Below are 27705 nucleotides of genomic sequence, written 5' to 3'. Positions count from 1 at the left end.
CTCTAGTCTGTGGTTTTGGAGGTTTCTTCCAAGGCAGAGTTTAGAGTCATTATATTCCATTCAGTATTTCTTGACTTCTGGAGTAAAATAGTTTCCTGAGACAGGACCTGCATGAGGTGTGAGCAGGGGAAGGGTCTGCTCATCATGGTGGCAGAGCTGAAAGAAGTTGCAAGACTGAGGAGTATCAGGGAATGCGAGAGGGAAATAGACTGGTGGAGCCACTCCCTACCATCCCCGAGACAAGCGCAGCAGATAGAAGCATCAAGAGAATGAGTGGCTCCCCTGCCCTCATGCCGCCAGGCAGAGGGAGGGGACCCAAGAGATGGAAGATGGATGCAGATCCCTGCTTGGTGCAGTAAGCGAATCCTCTTCCAGCTGACTTGGCCCCCCAGGTGCCCTTACGCAATATGTATGAGGCTCTGGAGCCTGAGGGGCAGGAGGACGAAGATACAGACAGTGATCCACCCAAGGGGTTGACTAGAGGGAACCTGTCAGCCCCATGCATTACAACAGACACTGGTAAGAAAAAAAGAAGGGTAATTGTCGTAGGCGATCCCTTCTGAGGGGAACAGAGGGCCTGATATGCTGGCTGGACCAATCCCATAGGGAAATCTGCTGCCTCCCTGGGGCAAGGGTAAGAGACATTACCAGGAAGCTCCCTAGGCTGGTAAAAGGATCCGATTATTATCCGCTAGTGGTTGTTTAGGTCGGCAGTGATGAGGTAGCTGAGAGAGGTGCAAAGACAATCAAAAGGGACTTTAGAGAACTGGGGCAATTGCTTGAAGGATCAGGAGCGCAGGTAGTGTTTTCCTCCATTCCATTGATAGCGGGGAGACATATGGAAAGGAACAGGAAGTCCCATCTCATTAACATGTGGCTCAGAGGCTGGTGCCAGCGGTGGAATTATGGGTTTTTTGAACATGGGGCAGTTTACATGGCACCAGGCCTGATGGAGACAGATGGGGTTCACCTGTCGAGAAGGTGGAAAAGGATTCTGGCTCAGGAGTTAGCAGACCTCATTGTGAGGGCTTTAAACTAGCTACGAAGGGGGAAGGGGATAAAACCAGGCTTGCTAGGGATGAGCAAGTTTCAGTTGTTATGTTTGGTTTGAGTTTTTTTTTTGCTTATCTAGATTTCAAGTAAGACTGCCAAACTGGTAAAGATACAGTCATAAAGGCACAGTCATTGTAGCCTGTATTTCTTCCACTCTGATTTTAGCCTGTCTGAGGTGGTTGCATACAAACCTGCTGCTTATGTTATATGTGTGTTCTGTTGTAGAAAGTGGTAATGAGGGTGAAGAATGTGGTCTGTGTGAACAATGTTTCCATTGCCTGGCCCAACAGAAATTTAGCAAGTCAGCTGCACTTATGTTTTAAATGAGCATGTATGTTCGGTTAGATGAAAGGGAACTTTGATATTAACAAATATCAACTTGTAAAAGTGGAAGGATTTGTAATGTTTTATGGGGATTTTTTTGGATGAAGCCTTTCATCAAACCTTTTATTACTGAAGATGTGTAGGTGTTATTTGCTGCTTGTCACTGTAGAACACAATAAGCGAGCACCTGTGTTGTATCTAGTGGATCTTTCCTGGGGGTTTTCTCCCTAGAAAAATATGTTAAAGCTCCCCCACAAAAGGAGGAGAGTTGTTCAAACTATCCAAAGGAAGGGAATTTCTTAATCTTTAACTGGTAAGGCTCTTAGACAGTAAAGCAGAAAAGCTCAGTGAAATTGTTTCAAATAATTGGAAATTGAGCCATGGCTGCACAAGGATGTTAGTGACTTGGGTCTCTGAATTTTGGTCCTTAGTATATTGAACTTCAGTTTTTTGTGACTCTGTAAATGTGTCAAGGGGAATTTTTTTTTCCACTTCCTATGCAGAATAAAGTTCATTATTTTTCAAATAGGCTATTTCACATGAAATTTTTATTAGCCGGATAAACTGACAGGCAAGTTTATCAAAGATATAGAAGACAGCTTTGGATATCATCAGCATTACAAAGACCAATTATTACTGCAAAGGTATAAATAAATAATTTATGTACTTTTTTGGGGTAGTCTGATACAAGTTTAAGCTCTATATTTCATGATTAATTCAAGGAAAGATTCTGTTTGCTAAAGAAAACATGGGTGGTTTTTTTTAATATTGCTAGTTATTTTCCAAAATGAAGGGACCTTTAAGGAAAGAAGGGGAAAAATGGATGTGTGTCTGAGAGAAAAATATTTAAATGAAAAGGGGATAAATATTCAATTGTGTACACACATTTTATTTTCACTTTTTTATTTACTATGTTATAGTTAGTTTTTAACATATAAAATTATTTAACTTTAGAATTCATACATTAGATCTGAATAGTTCGTCATAAAATTTTGCATTTACATTGATCTTTTATTGCCTTCAGTATAGTTTTTGTAGTAAAATATCATTCTTTATATTGCTATAGAACTTACGGTTGGGTAGATAATGGAGTTGTCTTTTAGCATTTCATATTATTCTTGGTATCTCAGTAATTGATTTAATTACTTATATAAATATTTTGCAAATTAATGAGGAAAAAATGCATCTTGCTTAGTGTAGCTATGAGTTAATAATTTGTCTTTAAAGATCCTTATAAGGTGTGACAGTATTGGCCTCTGTCAAAGCCTAGATAAGGTTACCAACTGGCAAACGGGGCAGGCACATGTATGCATAAGGTGTTTTGCTCAGGTTGATGGGATTACCATCCAGTCTGATGTCTTCAAGAGCCCTACGTACATAAGTAAAATCTTTCATTTTGCAGAAAGTGTCTTCGTGCATCTCTTGAATGTTGTTGTTCTAAAAAATAAAACCAACTATCAGAATAGTTGCCTGAAAGTAATTTTTTATTCTTTGAAGAACAATTTATGGATGTATTTTCAGTGCCTAGAGAGACACTTGTTTAAATCCAAGGGACCAAATTATGGCTGCAAGTCATCAACAGAGAAATGTTCCAAGCAGGGGGAAAATTTCTTGGCCAGTGCAAAGCTTCAAAACTGAGTAACTCAAACCATGTAGCAGAGACAGGCTTTGCAGGAGGGACCTGGTAGAAGCATAGAGTATTTTTGTTTCCAGGATCATGTTTAGGAGCTTTATTAATGTAAATTGGAATAGCACAAGCCAGTCCAAAAGTCATAGAGCCATAATTATCATCCCTGCATCTTGATGTGCCTCAACCTGCAAAGCCACAAATCTGCCATTTGATCTGCGACAAATTTCTTTCCCCCAGGCCCTCTCACATTAGTTTAACCACCATCTGTATATATACAGTGAAAAGGGAATGCTTTAGCTTTTATTCCTTTGATTTAAATTCCCCTCATATACCTTATCTTCACTAAGCTTTTGTTCTTGAAGTCAACTGTGTTCAACAATGAATTGCTAGAGTACAATATATCCTAGAAATTGAGACTAAAAAGGTAGTCTCCTAAAATGAAGGCTGTCTGAAAATTCTTCCCTTCCCTGTTCCTTTGCTAGTCAGAAATTGGTGTGGAAAAAGTCCAGCTCACTAGCTTTGGTCTGTAGCACATAGCAGTGAATATTTAATTTACAGGCTTGGGCAGGTGTAAAAAAGTAGTCAGCTAGCAGGCAGAGTATTTCTATAGTTTTCTTTATTGAAAGACAGAGGTCAAAATGTATAGTACATCAGGTTATTTAATCAAAGTTTTTTTTCTGTATTATGTAAGAAATAAAAACATCTCAGTCAAAATTGGGCATTGGTACAAAAGGAGATAAAGGAAATGGAAAAGGTTAAAAGGAAGAATTCAGAAATAAAGGTTTAGGTAAAAGCGAACACAAAAAAAAAAAAAGGATTATCGACAGATGGTGGATGGGGTGTTCTAACATGGACAAATGGAAAAGTTTGGCTGAAAAAATGTTAGGAATTGGGAATGACCAATAGGTAAAGCAATTTTCTTTGGATATCTAAAAGTATTCCTGTTGGAAGATTTGTATGAGCAGTGTGAGGGATTTCTGTCTTTGAAGTCTCTTAGGCTAAGGTTGCTCTTGACAGCTGTGAACCTAACTTTAATCTGTACTAAAAATAAATCTAGAATTTTATGTTTGAAAAATATTGTTACAAATTCTAATAATTAATGCTTAGCTGAGCTAAATTTTACTTCTTTCAAATACTGCATTCACTGCTTAATTGTATCTTTACAATAATGTTACAATAGTTTGTTTAGTCAAGTAAGTACACTTTTGGATAAGCAGAAGAAACAAAACAAGACAATAGTTACCCTTTCCAGTTTTACTTACTATTTGTACATGATATATAAAGTCATTACTTTCATAGCCTACCTGAAGATGAAGAGCTTGGAGGCTTTCAGGGAGCGGCAGTGGAATGTGATCCAAGTTATTGTCAGTGATGTAAAGATGTTGCAGTTCATGCAGATCCTAGAGGATGAAGGGAAAATGCAGAGGAAATGTTAGAAATTTTTGAAAATCTCTAGTTTCAAATCTATCACTGCGATGATCATCACCACACACTAACACATTTTCTTTTAGCATGATATGGTTGAAAAGGCAGAAATTCAAAGACAGTCATGAACTTTGATTTGCACAGGCTGAGAACTGTTGCTGTTAAAGATTAGGTGTTTGGATGAAAATGAAGGAAAGAAATTCTTTGAAATGTCTAGAGACTTAATAATTAAAGTGTCATTTCAATGATATTGCTCTAAAGTGAAATTACTGCCTCTTCCAAATATTATGCAGAAAGACTTCCTATTCTGTCTGGTTTCTTGCTTTTGTGACAAGCTTACTCAATTTTGCAAAATTGTATTGGTGTTGAAGCAAATTATAACTGCATAGGAAATATCTGAGCTAAAAATAAATTTCTCATTCCATTTGATAAGGTAAATAACTTTCTCCCTTGACTTAGTGGAAGAAGCAGATTCATCTGGTAATTAATAGTAAGATACAAACTTGGCTAGGTCAATAATGCTCATCAGAATACTGTCATTTTCCCCCTTTTTACACACACAAGTTATCATGGTAAATAACTACTCTTTGAATGCAGTGCCCTAGTTTAATTCCTACTGACAGAACTGTGAGATATCAGGGTGAAGGTTCTTGACAAATATGGAATATAAAGGCTGAGACTCCTTCGTGGCTAAAATTAAGACAGTGCAGAAGAAAAGGGTGCTAGGCCAGAGTCTTGATTTGGGAGGCCATTTTTATCTGCCATTCCTAATCCCAACACTTGTCTTATCTTAGGCTAGAAGGAAATACCTGATTCAGTAACTGCTGTTGGTTACTTCATTAAGAACGTGTCTTCCAAAGGAGAAATTCAGAGATGGGTGTTTACAACTACCTTCTTGGATGCAACTGCATAGTGCACATGAGCCAGGTCTAACATATGAAGCTAGTCTATATTCTACAATGACTTGAGATTTCACGTGCAATTAGGAGCAGTACATGGCTGCTTCTCCCCACCAAAATTCTCGAGGGAGGATGATCAATCAGTGGTTCCTGTTTCCCTGCTTTCCAAGGTGGAAAGGAAGTATGTACATTCATTGAATACTCTAGTAAGTTCCCACGTAGATACATGGCAGAGTAAGTTTGAAGCAGCAGCATCCATAGCTTTGCCCTTCCCTCTTGCCTACTTGTAAGGCAACATCAAGCAGCTTTCTGGAGTCTTGCTAGTCGTGTAGGTAGTTGATTCATAGATACAGACATCATGTGCCATTGCATGTGTTGTGTGGATCTTTGCAAAGAGGAATAAAAAGGGTTCTCATGTCCAGCTAATAGTACTCATAACATCAGGCTCTATCTTTATAGATTAGCAAGCAGACAGCACAGTTATTGTGCCTATAACCTCAATGGTTTTACTACTGTAGAGGGACATTTAGGCTGCTCTTCTGACCACATCCTTTGGAGAGAGGAAGAAAATATTTTCCCATCAAACCCAGACTTACTTTAAATGCCTCATTAGGTATTCCTTTATGACCAAGCCTGTTCTTACTAACATCGAGGAATGTTAAGGTAGAAGGTAACTCAGGGAGTTGCCTTATCCTATTGTCACGGAGCACCAGCTCCTCAAGTTGGGGCAATCTCCGGAAGGCATCTTCATGGATCTCTGATATAAAGTTTGCAGTCAAATCAATCCTCTTCAAATTGTCTGGCAGAGAAATAAGATAAAACAACCATGTAAGAATGTATTTCCTGAACATTTTAAAAAAGAAACAGGCAAATGGGTTATTTATATTACAGGTGAAGGGTCTTGAATCAGATCCATTAGGGACCCACGATGTGATAGCTCTCTCTCTCTGTATTTAATGCAATAATCCATATTTGAACAGTTCTCCTAAGAAAGGAGACCAACATGTCCTTCTCATCCTGTTTAGAATTGCCTGTATCTTTCAGAGAAAGATTTTAAAGTTAATAGTTTCAAAGTTTCTGTGTGTTCTGGGAATCTTTGAAAGGGTTCTCTTTTGATTAAAAAAAAATTAAAGGGAGATAAACATATTCTTTACTACATTGTTCCACATTTTTTTTATATATATATTCAACAGTTTCCTCTATGTAAGAAATTTGATATGTTGGCTTTTTTCTAAAATACACTCAAACATTTTTTTCCAGTCAAAAAAAGAAAATTAAAATTATTTTTGGAGAAAGAACAATGCCTAAATATCAGTGCATTAATATGCATTAATTTTAAATGCATTATTCTGTAGCTTACTTTTATTTTCCACCCAGAATTTTTTTCATGGTTATTTTAGTTTAGTTTTTTATTTTATTCTTATGCTAGCAGTTTATTTTAGCCTAAAAAAATTTTCTCTCTTCTTAGTATTTATCCCCCTTGCATATTTTGCATACCGATTCTGTTCCTTCCCAACCTTCATCATGGTTTGAGCAAGCCAAGCCCTTATAGTTTTCTTTCATAAAAGTATCCTTGCATTTCCCTGAATTATTGTAGTAGCCTTTTTTTTGGCACTGATTCCACACTTCTCATAATTAAATAAATAAGCATTAGTTACACAAAGTTATGTCTAAAACCAAAAACATAGAATGTGGCTTGATATTCAGACTGTTGAGTGTATAGCAGTCCCTATCTGTAAGCAGGGTAGGCTTAATACTTCCTGGACAATCAGATGACTTTAAGAATTTCAGGTAGGAAATGTGAAAATATAAGCTTCCTAAATAGCCAGTTTTAGGCCACAAATGGTTTTGGATTAGTACCTTTAATTTGCTGAAGATTTTCCTAGATAATTCTGGAGTAAACCAATGAACACAGAATTTAAAGGTAAAATTTAAAGATAAAATTCCTTTCAAAGAGATACTTTGCAAATATTTGGGAGTATGTCTACCTGCGAACTTGTTTTATTTAGGAAAACAGTACTTTCTAATATGCTACAAAATTTCCATTAGGTTTGGGTTTTTTCCTACCTTTCTAAAGCTGTTTACAAGTAACAACAAAAAGATGAAGGAATGTTGTTACTTTTAATAATTAAAAAAATTGACAGAAGATCTGCATGTGAAGTATTGACCTTTACATTCAAAAGCAGTCAACCAGTTTTCCATATGTGCATTTATGTGTATGATCCTACCATCATCAAATATTACATAAAATGAATCACTGTCTTAGATTAGTATGAGTAAGAAATAATAGAAATTAAAGCTAATTGCAACTTTACTCCTATCCATACTTAAGTTAGAAAAGTCATTTCTGTTGATCTTCCTGATTCTGTTGTAGCGTGAGTAGAAATACATAGTTTTCTTAGGCAACGGTGGAACAGCACCAAGCTCGTGATCATCACAGTAGACTGTGGTCCCCAGGCATGTACACAAAAGGCAAGTAGGAAGACCTATCAAAGAATTTAAAATAAAACAGATTGTCACCAAAAAATTAACAAAAATTATATGTAAATTACTATAAAGATATGGTCACTTAAGCATATAAAATTTTGTCTATGATAAATTTCATTCCCATTCTGTTTTAATCACCACATCATATAATTACAACAAGAAAATTACTAAATTCTGCTTAAAACTATTTTTTTTCTGCCTATGCCTACTAGAAGATCATTTAACTTTTTCTGATACAGTGTTTCTCAGACTATAACAATCAAATATTGGGTGACAGCAGCCAACAAAAGATCAGTTTCCCCCTAAACTGGCAAATGTGCACTTCCATCTAGATGGAGAAATACAGCTGATAACTGCAACTTGCTATGATTTCCTAAATTTGGTTCTGTAAATAGTACCTCTGAACAACTTGTAAGGAAATCTCCTACACATGTATGGAGAAGAATCTCAGTTTCCTTTGCATGTTTTTAATTACATTTTCTGATTCAGTGATTCAGCATCATGAAAAATGTCTCTATCAGTCTGAATTAAGGTAACTTGAAGACCAAGTTATTAAAAAAACATTTGGTTACCACCAGAAGTTCATGAAAATGAAAAATTACGGTATTTCATCTCGGTCATAGAACTGTATGAATACAGTGAATTTGGAAGTTTCTTTTGATGATACTGTTCAAATTTGGTGAGAAATGTGACACTGACTGGTTTGTCTGAATGCCATTTTTAGTAGGAAAAGTTTTTAATTGCTACATATGTTGAAATTTTGATACATCTTTTCTTTGATTATAAGTATAAATCAACATACCTGTTTCTCAGCTTTTAATCCCATAAAAATACTTTTCTGTTTCATGGTTTCCTCCTCCTTGTAGAAGATGGCTGGTTGTTTTTTTTCTGGTTACTTTATAGAATAGTAGCATAATTAATGACTATGAAAATGTTTTTCTTGCAGATGAGGTTTTTTTCCAGATCAGTTGTGGCTACATGGAAAATTTGCCTTCTTAACTTGTGTCTATTACCAACAGGTAGCGTTAACTAACTGAAGGGCAGACTACATATGTGGTATCTTTTCAGGCAAGGTTAAAGGATCAGTGACCGGAGTACTCTTTTATTTGAGAATCTCTGCTTGGGCGTCCAGGAATAACATTTCTGGAAGATAAGACTCTTTTTGTACTGTCCTTAACTTCCTCTACAGGACAGTTTAACTACAGGGAGCAGCCTGACAAAGGGAAAAAATAAATTGTCACACCTTGAACCATTCCAGTAAATCTAGGCCTAAATGAATGTAGAGTTTAGGATGGTTGACATTTTTCAAAATATTGCAACATAGTACAGGAAAAGAGCTTCTGCTTCTGTCCTTTTTTTTTTTTCCCCTATTTTTTCTTGGAGAAGTGGTATTTGTCATCTATAGTTGTTGTACACTGAAAAAGGACAGAGGTATGGGAAGGATTCAAAAAGATATCAACAGGAATAATCAACTTGGCTTGTAGTCTTCTGTCTAGTACCAAGCCAAGAACAGCAGCAACATCTGACAGGAAAATATGTTGCTGAAATAGACAGACACAAAAAAAGTCTGATTTGATATGTTACAGCCTTGAGCCTCCCATGAATGTCTTTAGTTGATGCACTAGTTGATTTTCTTCAGTGCTTAAAAATGTTGGCAGATACTGAATTCATAGTATGTAATATTTACCTGAAATGTTTTGCAACATCCTGCAGCTTTCAAAATTTAATAAAATTCTGTGTTTTTTTCAGAACTCTCCTGTGAAATTCTCATTTCCATTCTTGTTTGTCTTGACATCAGTCTACTTCTTTTTGCCTGGTCAAGGCTCACTAGTAATAGACTAGGAATGATTAACTTCACTGAACACACAATTTGGGAAGCATGAACTCTTGTTTGGGTTCCCCCCCCCATTTCATTTGTCTTCTACGGCACTCAGTTCTAGTGTTAGACACAGTAAAAAGTAGGTTGTTTCCTGTTGTTGTATGTTGATCACCATACAACACAAAGACCCATCACAGCAGCAGATAACTCTAGTGAGCTTCAACTACAAGAGGTAGTTGGTAACAAATGCCAATTATTAGCATCACAATATGGGGGAGAGGGACAGATTGTGTTTTACAATTTTAATTCCCCTGCAAGGTATAGAAAGTTCTTACATCGCTATATCTAGTTAGAACAGAAGATCAGCTTCACTCAAAATTTCTAAATACCTCCCTTAAGTTTCAAAGTTTCTAGTTTTCACCGTAAAAAATTCTTCAACATTTTAACTACATTTGTATGAACACATTTATAAAAAACATGTGACAAATCAATATAAAATAAAGATTGTTGGTAATGATATTGAAATCTAAGTCACTAAAAAAGTATTGGTAGCATTTGTCAATCATTAGCAAATTTTTAAGTTGTAAGCATTTAAGTGTTAAGTAAATTTTTCTTTGGAAAAAATCTTCATTGGTGGACAGCTATTTTCATAGTGGAATAGTATGGAAATGTTTTGACTAAGCATGTGTCGGACTTCAGAGCATTCAAGATAGGCAGGTGATACCTCCTCTTCGGTAAGAGAGGTAGACATTCATAAGCAAGCAAAGTGGGCTCACTCAATAGCAAAGCTACACACATTAAACTTATTTCTCATTCTTACTAACCATCTTGAGTTTGGGGTCCAAGAACCCCAGATCCCTGTGCTGAAGACCCATCAATTAATTTTGGTGTTGATGCTTCCTCCTCAGGTTCTTCTGTGAATGGTGCAGAAGAATAACTCTCTTGAATTATAGAAGGTAGTGCTGTCCCAATCTCTGTCTAGGGAAAATTAAGAGGGAACAGGAAATGTTACTGTTTACTTCCACTGGCAGCTGTTTCTCTTCCAGTTGTTCATATTCTCCCACTAGAGGTCATATATGTTCTGAGGTTTAGAGCTTGACCTGCATTTTATCTGGCAGCTGTAATGAATTCTGATGGTGTGTAAACAATTCATGAAAGTCCAACATGCTTATTCACTTTTTATCTCAGTGTTTTAAATGTTTTGTTGTATGCACGTATGCATAGGCTTCATTAGTGAGAACAAGTGCTAACAAAGTGCTTTTTCCACATTTATTAAAGTCAAATTAGACGTGTTAAAAATTGTTATTTTCTGTAGGACGCATGAAAATTTGCTGTGAAGCGTCAAAAAGATGTGAGTCAAATGACCATAAAATTGTAAAATGTACCAGCATAAATCCACATCTAATGTAGCTGTGCAGGCTCTGTTTTAAGAACACTAACATGCTTTAAAAATCTTATTACCCAAGAATTCTGAGGTCTAAGTTCACATACTACTTGCTAATATGTTGGCAGTGGTTTTGTCAAATTTTTTTTTCTAAATCTGAATAACAGAAGGCTCTGGTTAGCCTCATTCATCAGTGGCTGCATTATGTAGTATGAAAAATTAATAATATATATTAAAAATTAGATAAAATCTTGATTTAGAAAAACCCTGTAAAATTTGGCAGATCCTTTCATGCATGGAACCAGAAACCTTACTTTTTCTTCTCCACTCAACGTAATTCATCAAACCAGTAAATTTTATAGTGTTAACTTTAACTCTAAAGATGCTGTATTTTGCCGTATGACAACTTCAGGATAAAACTGAAGGTATAGCAGTTTTCTTGCATCATATCACCCGTCATAAAAAGAATATTGCAAACTTGCCAAGCTTGTTGCAGAAAAGCCTGTGTTTGCAAAGAGGCAGAGTGGTTTACTTCAATCACCCAGACAGTGAGAATCCACCCTAGCTGTGTGACCTTTGCAAGTTACTTTACCACTGTACCTTGATTTCCCCATGTGTAATAATGTTGTTTGACCATTCATGGGCCTTTTTTGAAAATGCACTTTTTATTTTTTAAATCTCAGACAATGAATTAGTGTCCTTATATGGCTTTGCATGTCAGAAGTACTGTTTAAAAATTAGGTATACATCCACTGCTGTGGGTGCTGTACCCCTATGCTGCAGTTAACACTCCTTAGACTATATGTAAGGCATGACCAAAATTAGGAATTTTGTCTCAGCATCTTTATTCCAAGTGCAAAGGCACTGAAGCCTAAAATTACGCATTAATAAAGATTTTCCTCCAATGCAGCCTTCTAGCACAACAGCACCATAAAACTGTTGAATCCTGAGTTTTTCACCTGACCAAACGTCTCCTTTTCTGAGATCGTTCCCCAGCTACTGCTGGCTTTGCTGTCTCCATGGAGAGCCAGTTGTGGAAATCACTCATACTAGTGCTCATAAATTCTAGTTGTGAAAGACAGGTAAAAGTAGATTGCATCTGGACTGGACAAGTGGTTAAGAATTTTTAAATTAGGCTTTCTATGTACACTCTACAAGTTAAAGGAACCAACACACCTGAGATCTGGGTCCCAAGCAAGAGCAAAGCTTCTGCTATATTCCAATCCCTATTTGAATCTCTTAGCTTAACTATATAATATTCAGCAAGTAGAGCTATTTTTATCTTATTATTCCTGGATAGGATAGATTTTAAATATATTTATGTGAAATATTTATATACATTCATAAGTGTACATATCTCTACCACAATTTTGGAAGAAAACACTTTACATTTCATAATAGACTGTGGATCTTGCAGTGTAGCTATATATCATTACTAGCAGTACTAAAGATTTTGATCCTGGACTGCCTGAGAACATCTAAATAACCATCTAAAATCTACTTTTTTTTGCTTTAAATTCTATCATGGCCATAGGTTCAAATATTTTGCATCAATTAGTTTCACTGAAGACAGAGAATATGGAAGCAATGAAAAACCAGACAGTGCTCTGAACCTCACAGACTCAGATTTTGACTGAGCGCACTTCAGGTTCTCTGTATATTCTTTAGCTGAATTCCAATAAACCATAGATACTCTCACTACACTAGGGTTTACAGATAAAAATGTTCTGGTGCAGTTACTAGGATCATAACTTCGCAAAATGCAGGGTGATCAAGTGAGCAAAATGAACTTCAGTTGAACTATGAGAGAGTAACCTGTTGGTGAAAGTAAGAGTAAGGATGTACCTTGTTGCTTTCTGCAGACAAATACACAATGTTCCCATCTGCAGCACTGACAGTAAGACAGCTTAACCAAGAATGGACTTGGGGACAAATCAAAAGAAGACTTTGGGAACAAAGGAAATGGGACAGATGTTCTCCAAATGGAGGAAGCCTAGAGGGAGAGATGCATTCCAGACTTTTATTGACCCAGGGTAGTACCGCACTAAAGTGCTTTCACATGCTGTCTACTTCTTCACCAGTTTTGTGGAAATCAGATAAGAGTCCGTGTCCTGAACTTTGGAACAAAATCCAGAGATTTTGAGACCTATTAATGGTTCTGTATGCATCTTTTGTTGCAGTTCTACTGAAAATAATATTCAGAGAATATTCAAAGAAGAATATTTTCAAGATATGGTTTGTAAATTGGCTTCAGACCTAAGATAATGTTCCTTTCACTTGTCATGGGATTTGGGTCATCTACACTGACTGCCACTTCTCTGAATATTTGAGGGCATCTTTTATGGAACTTACTATCTTGGGATTTATTATTTGTTTTATGCTTTCTCAGGTGTTCTTAGCTGAATAATCACTGTAGCTGTTGGGTACCAAAGCAAAGGTATTAACTTCCAGTAATTCTGTTTCTAGACTGGTATCTTTCTTTTATTACAGGATGTTATCTAGTTTTGGAGATGCACTGTTGAAAGCCTCCCCATAGTGTCCTTGCCAATGTGCTAAATCTGGGTTCTTGAGAAACTGTTCCAAGTAGTTAGCACTATCTATTCAGTCTCCTGCACCAGTTGTGACTGTCATAAAAAATGCCAGTTATTAGAGTGAATTTAATGATGTTGCCATTTTTACACTGGTAACAGAGTAGGAGTTCACTGATACGTGCTTATTACATACCAGACCCAGAGCACGAGCAGTATTTCCTTGCTGTACATAGATTGGACCTGAACCAGTAACCTAAAGGTAAAAGTCTGTTTCCCATTATTGGTCATCTGATCCATGCAGCTTTCTATCTTTTACATATTTGATAAATCATGCAAGACTGTAACAAGACAAAGATGTTTCTTGGACTATATACTGAACAGAATGATCCTTCATCTTCCAGATGTTTGTTTATATTTGGCAACATGCACTTTACTAAAATTGAAACAGAAATGATTCTATATTACTTAATGGTATTATTATCCATAGGGGTTTTTTTGGGGTGTGGGAGCGGGGTTGTATTTCCTTTCCTACTCTAACATTTTTTATGAAAAATCACAAAGCAGGAAGAATAATGTGGAGAAATAAAATAAAGCATGTTTTTCTTTGCCAATAGTTGCAAGTCTTCAAATCATAATCAGCCTTCCAAGCCAGATTTAATACCTGGCATAAGAAAACACTGAAAGAGAATCACATCACCTACCTTTAGCCATCTAACTATGTGGTTAATAGTTACCCTACTCTGTCTTTGGAATGATTCAAGAGATTTAGAGAATAGTAGTGCAGAATAGTAGCCACAGAGCATGCTGAAGGAGAGTGATATGATATCTTTCCTAAGATTGCATGGAGTATCTCTTTTTCCCCCTCCTTTATTCATCAATGTGACTATATTTACAAATGAAACTGCCTAATGTGGATGGACAATTTAGAGACACTTTCAGACCAGAAAGTTACAAGATCAAGAGCACAGAAATCTGAACATATCAATGAGTGATAAAATACAATTGGTAAAAGTCAGCTTGTAACTTCAGTCACCCATAGGTTAGCCATTTAGTCTATGCTAGCATCTTTCTCAGTCAGCAGAGTGCAAGACGAAACTTCTGAAAAGCACTTCCAGCCCCTGACCACAGATGCTTCTTTTAGGATCAGCTCTTTAGGTATCTCTTACCATTGGCTGAAAAGGAGGGGAGAGAAATGAAAAGGTTTTTAAGATTAGAAACAGCTCAGGAGGCTGAGCTGTGGAAAAAAAAGTAAGACAAAGGAGTATCTGTGGGCTAGGAGTCAGCAGGGGTGGGACAGAATAAGAATGTAGATGAAAGTAACTTGGACTATGGACTCACGTAACCTATGCAAAGTAATAAAATTCAGAAAATAAAGAGATTTAAAGAGGTAAACGGCAAGACTGGAAGCCACGAGTTGCCACATTTTTCTTCTGAGGTGGTGTGATTCCAGTGGCAGATTTTTTTTTTGTTTTATATCTACATCTTTTGGGATCAAAGTTGATATATTTACTGTAATAAGTTTAAATCTACAGGAGAATCTGAAGTGTGTACTGTTTCAGAGCTTCTTTTACTATAAAAAACATGCTTAAAAAGATTCAGAACTTAAAAAGCGATATTATAAACTTGAAGGGACAGTTGTACCACACACTGACCCATCAAAAGGATCCAGTTTCCCCCATAGCTGTTCTGAAACTACCAAAGGCTTACAAGAAAATGTCTAATTATGGTAGAGGTTTTTGGTTTGTTTTCCTTTCCAAAAGTGTCTCACACTTGTTTCTTCTTGCATTTTGCATTTAAGGTCTCCTTTTCTCCTATTGTTCTATCTTAAAAATAAATCTGTGAGGCATTGCATGTTAATGCAATAACTACTTAGACTACAAATTATAAGGCTTAGAGAAATTGACATATTCTTGCACAGAGCTACATAAATAAGTTATGTGGAGAAATTAGTGTAATAAAACTCAGTGAGATTTTGGGGAGGGTGATATTTGTTTACAAAATTTCGAAGTAAACTGATTTTGCCTACTTGCACTCATTCTCTGAGATTTTAATCACTTGTATGTTTACACCTGTATTCTCCCAGATACCTAAATGCATATGCCTGAGTTGTCTGGCCAGGATCAGCTGTGTCCAACACAAGACAAGGGACAGAAGCTACTGAGTCCTTTCAGTGCCTTTGGGGTTCTTCTTGACAAGCATTGAAAACCAACCATTGGACAGGTTTTTATCTCCATTAAGATTCACTGGCTGTTATGGGACAGTCTTGTTCCTCAGAGCCTTGGATACTCCAGCATCCATGAATCTTACGCCAGGTTGCTGCCCATTGCCTCCTTTTCCTCATTGGGAATGTGATTTCATGATGTCTAACATGGAAAGGAATGGTATATATTATATTCTTCAACCTTATTTCCTGTCTGCTGGTGGTAGGATGAAAGGTCTTCACCGAGAAGTTATCTGTGCTGTGACGTTATCAGGGTGCAGGACCTTTGATTTTGGCATAAGTTTTGCTGCTGGGAAGAGTGTTCTGGAAGTGGTACAGTCGGGTCCAGCATCCTTCGTTATCAATGCAGGCCATTCTTTTAACCCTTTAAGCCTTCTAATTTTTTTAAGTTATTTTGTTGTTTCTGCTGGGTTTTAGACATGCATGCATGCATAAATTTCCATTCATACTTTAGTCAGACCAACCTTAATGTTTAAGTTACAGAGCTCTAGAGTTGTAGCCCAGTTCCCCAGAAATTTATGTCTATGGCTTCTGCCTTGGAAAGTATAGGTAGACTCATGTTCTTACAATTAGTCTTAGAAACAGAATTGGTCTTTTCAGCACCTTCACCACAGAATATCCTAAAGTTTCTTGTCTCAAAATCAATTGTTTCTATGTCATGTCTGATTTTAGCTGAGTAAAAACATTTATGCTGCACAGCATCGCTACAGAGATTTTACTTACTAGTTCTGTTGTCTGAGAATGAAAAGTCTGTATAAATGGAGCTAATCTGGATTTCCATGAGTGCAAATGAAGTCAGTCTCATTCCAGTACTACATTTGAAATTATAGATTTTATTTCTAATGTTCTGCTTTGAGGGCTCTGTAATATCTGAGTTAGCCTACAGCAGACGCTTTTCTCTGGAACAGTGCTGAAGTTTTGCAAGACATTAAATTTCAAAGAGAAATATGCCAGTTTTAGAAATCAGAACAGGGATCTGTGCACGATTATAAAGCACAAAAGGACTGAAAGCTAGTCCCAGCTATTTAATGAAGATTTCCACAGAAGCTCCTGCTGGTCCAAGCCACAAAGTAGACATACACAGCCAGACAAACAAAGCTGGAGATCACTCAGATGACCAGAGATATTCTGGTAGAATATCCACCAGGAATTTTGTCAATCCTCAGACCTGTGGTAAGGAGCTGCCTCAGCTGGACTTCCAGAGCTCGCTTTAAAGGAGGTCTCAGGGTCTCAGGCATATTTCCTCATGCAGTCCAGGCAGACTGGGCACTGCTGGACCTGAAATGCTTTTGCCCAGTTCACCAGCCTGGCTTTTCCTAAATGCACTGTGATTGCTTTGAATCTGAACTACAACCAGTGTTAGAACCATGAACAAAAAGGACCAGATTCACTTCACTTAACTTCAGACATTGAATTTAAGAGTCCTATTTAGTAGCTTAGTCTCCTTACACTCCCAGTGCAGAGAGTGGAGGAAGAGCACTTCCTGAGGGTGGTTCAGCACACGTATGTTTTGAATCAACTTCCTGAGGTGCCTGACTATCTTCCTTTGGCTGTAAAGGAGACCATATAAAGGCAACCATATTTTTTACCAGACATCAAGGCCAAAGTCTGGTGTCAGATCTGCTCTTCCTCTTATTCTACAGCTCATAATACAAAGAATTTTAATCTGATTTGATCCAACCCAGTACATGCATGTAGCCTGCAGTGATAACAGATGTAGGGCTCACAACCTGCTATATTTCCAGAACTAGAGAAATTTCTAATAGTTTAGGTCTATCTTCACAGAGTGGACTTTTATGCTATATAGAAATGTCCTGTCAGTGTAAAGTCAATTAACATTTAATGACAGGTCCAGTATATGAATATGGGGCAAGGAAGAAAGTCCTGAGGAGAGGGGCGTGGGTGTGCTGCATTCACTGCCACTGGGAGGGACATTCTGTATCATAAAAATAGGTATTGCTACACAACCCTAAAAATGAGGAACATCAATATCAAATAAAGAATAATAATGAGAGAACATTTTTTCTGCACATCAATTATTTTTGTATTTCCTACGTTTTCTTGAACATGTCTGAACTCTATGTCCAGGATTGATAGCTGCAGCTATTTTATCCACAGCTACTATATCCCCTTCTATTAATAAGAACTAAGTCGGGAGTGGAAGTTGAAAAAGCAGAAATTGGAAGCTGGTTCAGGCTAAATCTCCTGTAAAGAAAGCCAGAGCCAAAACCACTCTTTAGAAATAACATTCAAAGTAAATTTTCAATCCCCAGAATTCTGTGATGTCACAATAGGGATTGTGCTGCTATGAAATATATACAGTTACTGCAGTACCATTTCTATACTATTTTTTCTTTAAACAAAACAAAATAAAAATGGTACAAGTCATTAAAAGCAATAACTATGCTGATACTAGTGGATAGTCCACCACTTCTTTAAGCATCTAACAGGATACTAGGTTGCACCGAGGAATCTAGGGAAAGAAATTCAGAGAAGTTCTACTTGGCTAACTCAGGTGCCTGATACACATCGTGCAGCTAAGAATTCAGGCAGAAATTTCATTAGGGTTTTACAGTTGTGCATGTTCTGAAGAATTTATTGAACTATCTGTCTCACACGTAAGGCTATTTCTGTAGGGAATGAAGCATTCCTGCACCTAAGTAATTCGAAGAACCCATCTGCTTAAATTTACACACCTGTTTTACTCCATTTCATTTCAGATGAAGAAAAAGGTGCTGGTTCTCCATTCATCCAAGAAGCAAGAGAGCTGAGATATAAGTTGCTAGCCAGAGGAGGCTGGCACCCCAAAAAAACTCTGTTCCAGAAGTCATCCTAACCACCAAATGGGGGCCAGAGGCAAGTTTGGATTAGATGTTGAAACAAAGCCAGAATACATCCAAAGAGGCAAAACTTGATGGCAAGAGAAGGAGAACAAGCCAAAGGAAACATTATTATGTAGCCTAAAATGAAAGGAACTGAGACCTGGGACCCTTTCAAAGGATTGTTAGTGTCCCATGCATTTGACAGTCACTAAAAAAGAACAAAGTTAGAAATTACTCAAAGCAGAACCACAACACTCCCCCCTCTGAGCTGTGTACGAAACCACACTCTGGATTCTGTTTTGATTGGCTCTAAAATGATTCTTATCTTAAATTACTTTTAAGTGGGATAAAAATGCACGTTATTTAGTTTAACAGTGTTCAGAAGAAATATATAGCCATGAGTGCACTTTAGGAATTTGGGGTGATTTTCTAAAATAGCTGTAACCTTGTTTCATACCCCACATCAGTAGGGACGATGCACATTACTTCTTTCTGGAAGAAGCCACAAAACTGGAAGTCTGGGGGATGAGGTAGGGGGGGAAGTCACCTCTCTCACAGGAAGGTCAAACACTGTGATAGTTACTCTTAAGCAAAAAGCCCTAACTGGACCAATCTATGTGTTTTCAGACCAGGACAACTGCTTTGAGAATCTTACCCAGTCTGAGGCAAGAAGGATGCAGTTAGTCTGTTCAGCTAAGGTAGTGGTAGATAATGGCAAGACCAGTATCAGAGTTTTAGGTGCTTAAGAATGTCTTAGCCAGTTCACTTAGCCTCTATAGCATTTCAGGTAGGTAAGTGGGCAAGTTGAGCTCTTCTTGAATTTTTGTACTAGAACTCAGGGGCTACCATGCTATTTCAAATCCTTCCTTTTCATTTTGTGGTATTTCTGCTATTTGCTTTTGCTATATGACAAAATAGTTGAAACATCACTCAGGTATTTCATGACTATTTTTTATTCTATGGAAAAGTTCACCTTTTGTGAAGACATCTGTACAGAAGCATATGAAATCAGTTATGAACAGTCAAGTGAATGTAAGAGCTGTAGTCCAAGCGCTTCTGAAAAAGTAGAAAATTTCTTATTTGGGGAAAAGCTTCAAACAGTAAATTAAATCCTCTTTTCAAGTATGTAGTTATCTGACTTCTACATTACTTGTACCAACTCATAAGTTTTTAAACAGTGTATACAACATGTTCTGAAAAGTCATTGCATATCTACCTTGAAGTCTTATTTAATCAGATACCTGCCACAAAGATAGAAACAGCAGTGTAAGCCTTTATTAAGTCTGCATAATGGCAAGGAGGAGTTCTTGCAAAAATAAGGTCCATCTTCGTGTATGTTATGGTAACAGCAGAGATGCTTTGCATGTATACACACATATATGTAAGTGAATGCGTGTGTATGACTCAAATTCTGAACTTTGTGCAGGCACCTGAATATCCTATTATCAGTTTGCTACAAATTCAACAAGCTAATGCAGGATCAAATATTAGGCTTTCACAGTGCTTGTTTCAGATTTTTTTGTGTGTGTGTGTGGATTGTACTTTCCAGCTCACCTGTTCTGTCTACATAGAGCCAGGGTAACCTATATTCAACTCCCTTATTTTGCTTCTTATTCAGTGCTAGGATAGCTCCCTTGCTTCTCAGCCTCACAGCCTAATTTGCTGATGAAAATATTTTTCTGCTACCCCTCTATTTTCACTTCTTATTTTTCTAACTTACCTTCTCCTACCTGCAGGAAAATGGACTGGTTATGTTTCACAAGCACTGTAATCAGAAGTTTGCAATATGATTTTATTAGACGTTAGTAGCTAATGTACATGGGAATCCCTCTCCACAATTTTTTTTTCTCACACACTATCCAAAAAGTGTTCTAGTTTCAAAGAAGGAAAAACTCTGAGTCTTCTGTTTTACCAGCAAGAAGCTTACATAAGAATGCCTTTGACAGTCTGGCTTGATTATATCCATTTTAAAGAAGGAAATCTGTCTTTGTATATGTTTGCAGAGCAGCTGGGACAATAAAGACCCAGTCTTGACTGGGACTTCTGGACCCTATAATGATTTAAATATTCATTGAAAATAATAAATTACTATGAAGAAAAGGGGCAATACAGCAGCTCATGTTTATACTGTTGTAACTGTCAACCTTTTCTTCTTTTCTTCTGTGCGCAACCTTTGCTGTTCTTCTTTACACTGCCTTTATCTTGATTCATGAGTTTTTAATCTTAATTTCTCCTCTTGCCCCTCTGAGGAGGACGAGTGAGAAAGATGCTTGATGGGCACATGGCAGCCAGCCAAGGTCAACCCACAACAATAGATATCCCAAGAGAATGATTCATACTTCTCTTGGAGGATGGTCTTGAGATGCAGCACCTAATTTTAGCCAGATAAAATAAGCAGGTGGAATCCCTCCCTAATTACCTCTAGGTCTTTCCTCATTTTGGTGGTTACATATTGAATGAGTGATTACAATACCCAATGGGTAGCATTCTGGAAAGGACATACCAACATAGGTGCTTTAGTTTAATTCCTTAAGATGATCAGGTGCCTATTCGCTATTGAAATCAACAGAAGCAACACACTGAACACATCTGAAGTCCTAGAACCAGTCAGTCTCCTGGACCTGCTGAAAATCAGTTGGACACACAACCTTGGAAAAGTTTGCATTTCTCGAATGAGTCTAAAAAGTGTTAAACAGAGTGATTTATATTTGCCCATAACTGAATTTAAAATCTTAAATTGAATACAGGAACAACAGAAAATGCTATTTCTTTTTTTCTCCGCTATTTCAGAAGGCTAAAGACATGAATCAGAGTTCTGTAAAAGGAAATGCAGGCCTTAAATCAGGCCCTAAGGAGTTACACAGGCTGGATCTAATGAAGGCCTGCTGTTTGTCTGGGTCTCTGTGGTATTGCTCATCTTTTAAGCTATGCATAATAAAAGCTAACCTGTGACCTTGCAAAAAATACTGGGTTTTACACATAGAGCCACTTGTGTAGTTCATATCTTTATGATCACAGGATCATAAGGAGGAAACTTGTAACCCCACTCAAGAAATCAAATATATTCTGTTTAACATTTGAGTGGTGTCAATAATACTCCGTGTCTAAAAGATAAATTGTAAGACTGACATGCATGTCTACAAAAGCTGCTTGATTTCTACAGCACTGACCACTCTGAGCTCTCCTGGGTTTAGGGGAATAGTGAATGCTTAGGTTTCTTTTGGGTAGCACATGGTAAGAGGAATGTAAGCAAAACATATTTTTGGCTAAATATCTAGGAAAAAAGGGCTCTCACAGGGAGGTCCATCCATATGCAAAGTAACATTCCTTCCAACTGCTATGATGGATGACCTTCACTTGATGAATTTTAAGAAGGCTGTCTGAAGAGCTTAGTAATGGGAGACAATCCTGCTCTGGAAAAGAAGTTTGCAAGACAAAATGAAAAGGCTTTTTGGACTCTGCCTATTCCATGCTTCCCTAAAGAGGGCAACCTGTGGTAGGACCTGTTGTATCTTTTCTTGTTGGGTGCAATACTGATCATCCTGAATTTCCTTTCATCTGGAAAAGAACCACAGGAGTCTTGCTTTGTCTCTATCCTTCACTCAGAAACCTGGAAAGGGGCCACCCCATACTTCAGTGTCATAGGATCTCACAGAGAAAGCACAGCACAGGAGAGTCCCACATACCATTCAATGTGTTACTAAGAAATATATTGTTTGAATGAGTAAATCTCTGTGGTGAGGCATGTAAAAAATAGCTGCTTTCATTTCTGGGAAAGAAGCTGTTTCTGTAGGCCTGATAGAAGCTTCACTTTTAAGAGCAAAGACAGGAATTGTGACTTAGGCAATGTGAAATAAAGAGAGCACAAGTATCCAGTGACTAAAAGTGGGGGTGGCTTTATCAGGGAAGAAAGCTCAAGCACATGGGTATGTAAAGCACTTTGGTTCTGCGCGGCACAGGGAAGCAGGCCAAAGGCAAAGTAATTCTTTTAGAGCAAAGTTCTTCTCAGTCATTCTTAGATGAGAAAATTTATTTCCTCCAAACTATAAGGTTCTGGTCCTAGTGCAAACTTTGAGATTATTTTTGTCTCCTCAGTTCTCCAGGATATATTTATTCTTAAATTGTCTCTGTCCTTTGATTTCAAGACTGCTATCCAATTTTGATCTCACCTTGATGAAAGACTAGTTCCTCTCCCTCCTGCTGCAATCATGAATCACTCAAAGGAACATATTTTCTTGAATTATGTACAGTTACGTGAAAAAGTGCTAAAATATTATGTGTAATAGTGATACAACTGTATTATTATTTAAAAGTTATATTTTTCACTCACCTTCTATTACATTCAATCCTGAATCATACAGTGCATATATTGCCTTCAGGGAAGTTGTACTCATGTCTAAGCAGCAGGGTGAGATTAAAATTAATGTAGACTTTTAGTAATGTAATGAAATACAGGAGTCTAGGAGGGGAAGGAGGCATTTAAGTCAACAAATGGAGTCCCTTGCTTGTACCGGCAACAATTCTGACTATCTCATACTATAACAGAATTTCAACAGTTTTTCTTCAGTAATCTTTCTTACTTTCCTGTTTTTCAGTTCAAGTGCTTTCCCTTTTCTTTTTACTTCCTCCTGCCCGCTTTCCTAACAGAAATAGAAACTACTAGCATTTATAGCCTAAAATACTTGTATTGAACTTATCTATTACTATAGGAAATAGCCTCAGTAAACAGCATTTTACAACCTCATTTAATGGGGAACGCTGGACGTCCTACCTCAGTTGCCTCCATGCTTCATCCAGACAGATAAATCATGAGGACAATCTCCAACAGAATTTGTGGCAATGCAACGAGACCTGAGGAACCATGGTAGTTTTCACCCGCTCTCAAAGATTACCACCAAAAAAACCCCACCAGGAAATATTTTGGCCACATTTGTAGATGATGGGAAATGTGAATGAACTATGGTGTGTTATTAGCACAGAAAACTTTTGATCAACCAAAAGCAATAGCAACCACGAGTAGATTTTTCTGATAAATATTTTTACGGCCAACAAAAACTCATCAGTAGTCACTGCATTTGTGCACTTTGGAAAGATAAAATAAATGAAGTTCTGATTACCTTGAATTGATCAGACTGATTGTTTTCATCATAAACAAATGGATGAGGCAGCTCTCCAAGTGGAATGTCATAGAACTCAGAATCATAAATTACGGTATCAGTGATAGGCACAGCTCCAACAGAATCGAAGATAAAAAATCCCAGAAAAATATTTACAAAGGTCTGCATTCTGTTTTCTTCTCTGAAAGGGAAAAAAAAATTGACAAAATATGGGCAATCTGCTATTTGCAAGGACTCTATGAAAACTTAAACTCACAAATACAGTACTTATAAGTATGCAACAATATTTCTGATGGATAACTCTCATTTCTTCATGATGACTCAATGGTTTATTCTGTTTTCCTTCATGAAGAGTCTCTGGATCTGAGAATTTCTGCAGACTGCTTTGGCCATACAAACATTTAGATAATTTAGGAAAGACCTACTGAGTTTTATGGATATAGAAATAAACTGGCCTCAGTGAGAAAGTACCTGAAAAGGTGAAAGAAAGATATATATTAATCTTTTCCCCCTTTCTTCTAACTTCACATATTTCCACTACACCATTAGAAAAGAACTTCTGAGAAACTAGTCAAAGGCTAAATGTACAATGTAATTTTGTCTTTCTCCTCCACCATAAAAAAAAATATTAGGAAACATAAGGACCTCTTTCTTTGTTGTCCCTGGATGAGCATAATCAAAACACTTTTCACCCAGTAGTTGTTTTGCTGAATATAGTTCTAATTGGTTGAATGGTGTGGCATATTTAGACTATCACTTCTGCATAAGTCTGGGGAGCAAAATAAAAAGTAGTCTGTTTCCTCCATAGCCCTGTAAGTGACAGTACTCTGCATTCGTTCATTATTCAATCAACACCATTTTTAACTTAGTGAGAAATGGTAGCATGGTACAGTCACTTGTTCTCCTTGGAGAATAGAATTGTAAAATTGAATTATCACCCTTTTAAAAGTTCCACGCTAGGCTTGAATATTAGTGCTTATGCATTCCCTATTTCTTCTAAGTGATGTATTCAATTATCATTTAAGATGCCTGACACAAAGCTCTATTCATTCTTTACTTTCACCTTGATTTAGCTACAGGTCCCATTAATTTCACCAAAAGCACAGTGATAATGAGCAGTGCATAAGTCTAATAAATTGTACTCCCCTGTGATGCCATAATACACACACGAAAATATTTCATTTTTAAACTGTAGCTTCTTAAAATAGGTTAAGTATAAGAAATGCATGAGACATTTTTTTGAATGTGTGTGCTGAGCAACAGGCTGAATTTTAGCTTCATGAAAAGAGGACTTTATGAAGCTGGTTTAGGCACGAGGATATGAAATTCCTCTGGGGATGGTCAGCAACACAAGGCGTTCATTTTTCCCTCATTTGCTTTATTCAAAAAGACTTTTCAGCTGCTACTGGGAGAAGCTTGAGCCACTTGGGCTTGTCTTTGAGACGACTTAGTTGAATTGCACCTTTCAGTATTAGCTTCCAATATTACTAAAGGTATTCTGCTTCAGTACAAAAAAAAAAAAGAAATAAAATTTTAAAAAATGCAACCAATCTCTAAAATAAACTGAAGTGTACTGGAGTTTGGTATTTTTCTGTCATTATATTTTCTGCTGCCTGTTTTTGACAGGACTGGTTTTGGTCTTTTCTTTTACATGTCATTTATCCCAAATGATTCAGCTATAAAGGATATTATCTGCTAACTCCAAATGTAATACTAACATAGCTGGTGTAATATTTCCTTTGAATAAACAATTCTTAAATAAAAAAATACTCATTATTCAAAACTATTTTCATTTCACATTCCTTAGAAATAAAAGGGTTTTAAAGAGTATAGGGCTTGATAAGTATTTACTTTTGTATATATATAGGTAAAACCAGCAAATATAATGACAATCTCTGTGAAAAAAAAATTATTTACCTATGACTATAGTATCTGCACTAACTTGCAGAGTTTGCATGTCTCTGTACTTTCCTTATGTGTAATATATTGGAACATACTGTAATGATATTGGCATCTGCAGTAGCTGTAAGATCAAATATTTTGATGAAGATTATGTGCTCCTCTCACAGGAAGGAACTAAGGCATATCCAGGGAAAAATAAATAGTGTCCTCAATATGCAGCCTTTGAATCATTATTATGCATGATAAAATAAAACAAATACTATAAAAATATTTCCAGCATTAAAAATCCAATTAACTGTTCTAAGAGAGAAGTACCAAAACTTACCTTTAGCTTCCAATGTCTCAAATGGGATGGAGTTACTCAGAATGCAGAGCCAGTGGTATTAGACCCTGACCAATGGCAGTGGCATTCTGGGGCTGTGGGAGGTGGTACTGCTTCCACCCTCAACAGGAGACCTCAGCCCAGGGAGTTTCTCAGACTTCAAACACCTTTATATTTGATTTTGCTGAATCGAATTTTAGCAAGGTCAAACAAAGGTTTATTGTAAGCAAATGGCATTTATTTCATGTCACAGCTTCTTACTCTTTCCCCTCAATTATCTTACTACACCTACCAATATACCAATAACACTCCCAGCTGCATTCCGGAAACATTCTTTGGGTGTCCTGATAACCTAGAAATGCGTATTTTCCACATCCAAAATAAAGGCTTAAGCAAATTGGATTATATATGAATATTTTTTCCTATATGTAACATTTCTGTTTTGGGTCTTATTGTATGTGATGATGTTTAACAAATTTCCATCTGCTCTGGGTATTGTCTCTGGTATTGTCTGGTACGTCTTTAGAGGTACTTTTTTTCCCTTTATTTTTCTGTAAGTACTTATGAGGCAATACTCAGGATCTACTCTATCCAGTATGTTTTCCTTCTGAAGGGGAAATACCACTTCCTTAGTAAATATGAACTGCTATAGTATGCTGCAAATGATAGGCATACACTGTAGTAGCATGCACCTTATTATGCCAGAAAGAGGTTTTACAATGTTCTTAAAAGTCAAGCTCTTTTCCTTATTAATGTTTTTTACTATTATTATCACTTCCTACTTAATTCTGTGCTTACTTTCATATTACGAGTATTTTTTACAAGATACAACCGTTCGTCTGAACTTTTTTGTCATTCTTCCAACTCTTCAGTGAAATACACCTCCTAACACTGTCAATGTCCTATATTAACAGGAAAAAGCAGAACCTATTCCTTATCCATGGAGGAATATTGGATTCAAGCTGAAGATTCCAATGTGCTAAACAAACCTGATTTCCTTTGCTTTATATAACTTCCCCAACAAATTTTTGCCAATAAGAAAGCCATCCTCCAAGGCCAAATTTGTATGAGACACTAAAGCATGTGAAGAATTTTAAGCCAGCTCTCAACAATTTGATTGTCCAACATCAAATGCTAGTGCTAGCCTAGGAAATCCAAGACATCTGAAAGGGTTTGGCAGATAGATAGGTCAAAGTGTAGAAGAGCAACAGCTCTGTTAGAAGATAGGTAGAGGATAGGATATTATAGGACATATCAAATGGCATTAGGTATCATGTGCTGTTTTGGCAATTGAGTGGAGCCTGCAGTGCCTTACTAGCTGTGGTAATTTCTAGAACTAGCCTTACAAAGGCTCATGGATGACAGACTTCTTCCTAAGGTAGGTTCATCATGATTTGCTTCAATGAAAATGGGGGCCTTGAATCATTAATTCAGGTATTTTTAATTTCCTTATTCATAGTCCCTTCCCATGTAAAAGCAGCTTCTTCCATGAAGAATGAGGGCAATAAGTACAGTGCAAGTACTGCACTGCTGTGTCCTGTTGCTATTCTTTTTTCTTCAGGTTAGTAGCTTTGGCCTTAGTTTACCCCTTAAGTTAGTGATCTAGTTTCTTTCAATGCCTACGTATGCTCCTTCCTGGCAACAAAGAAAATAGCTATATCTTCTGCAGCAAAACACATCATTTCACCTTCTTACTGCTACACGTAATTCTTACACTGCTTCATGTGCTGAAGTAATTAACATTATTTCACTTTTAAGTATTTTATTTG

At 36.9% G+C, this 27705-nt stretch overlaps 1 protein-coding gene across 1 annotated transcript; it reads right to left on the bottom strand.

Moving 5' to 3' along the window:
• Positions 1-2055: 2055 nt before the first annotated feature.
• EPYC (epiphycan) lies at positions 2056-26007 on the bottom strand. The gene is made up of 7 exons (XM_075104459.1): positions 25940-26007; positions 23713-23893; positions 10462-10615; positions 7659-7817; positions 5928-6130; positions 4312-4407; positions 2056-2814 (listed from the first exon to the last, which is right to left on the bottom strand). Exons 2-7 carry the CDS (start codon positions 23878-23880, stop codon positions 2644-2646), a joined length of 951 nt encoding a protein of 316 aa, XP_074960560.1. The 5' UTR covers positions 23881-23893; positions 25940-26007; the 3' UTR covers positions 2056-2643.
• Positions 26008-27705: the final 1698 nt, after the last annotated feature.

The sequence above is a fragment of the Phalacrocorax aristotelis genome, chromosome 1, assembly GCF_949628215.1.
Source record: "Phalacrocorax aristotelis chromosome 1, bGulAri2.1, whole genome shotgun sequence".
NCBI classification, from domain to species: domain Eukaryota; kingdom Metazoa; phylum Chordata; class Aves; order Suliformes; family Phalacrocoracidae; genus Phalacrocorax; species Phalacrocorax aristotelis.
The sequence above is the reverse complement of the archived record's forward strand: the minus strand, read 5'-3'. Positions and strand labels throughout refer to the sequence as shown.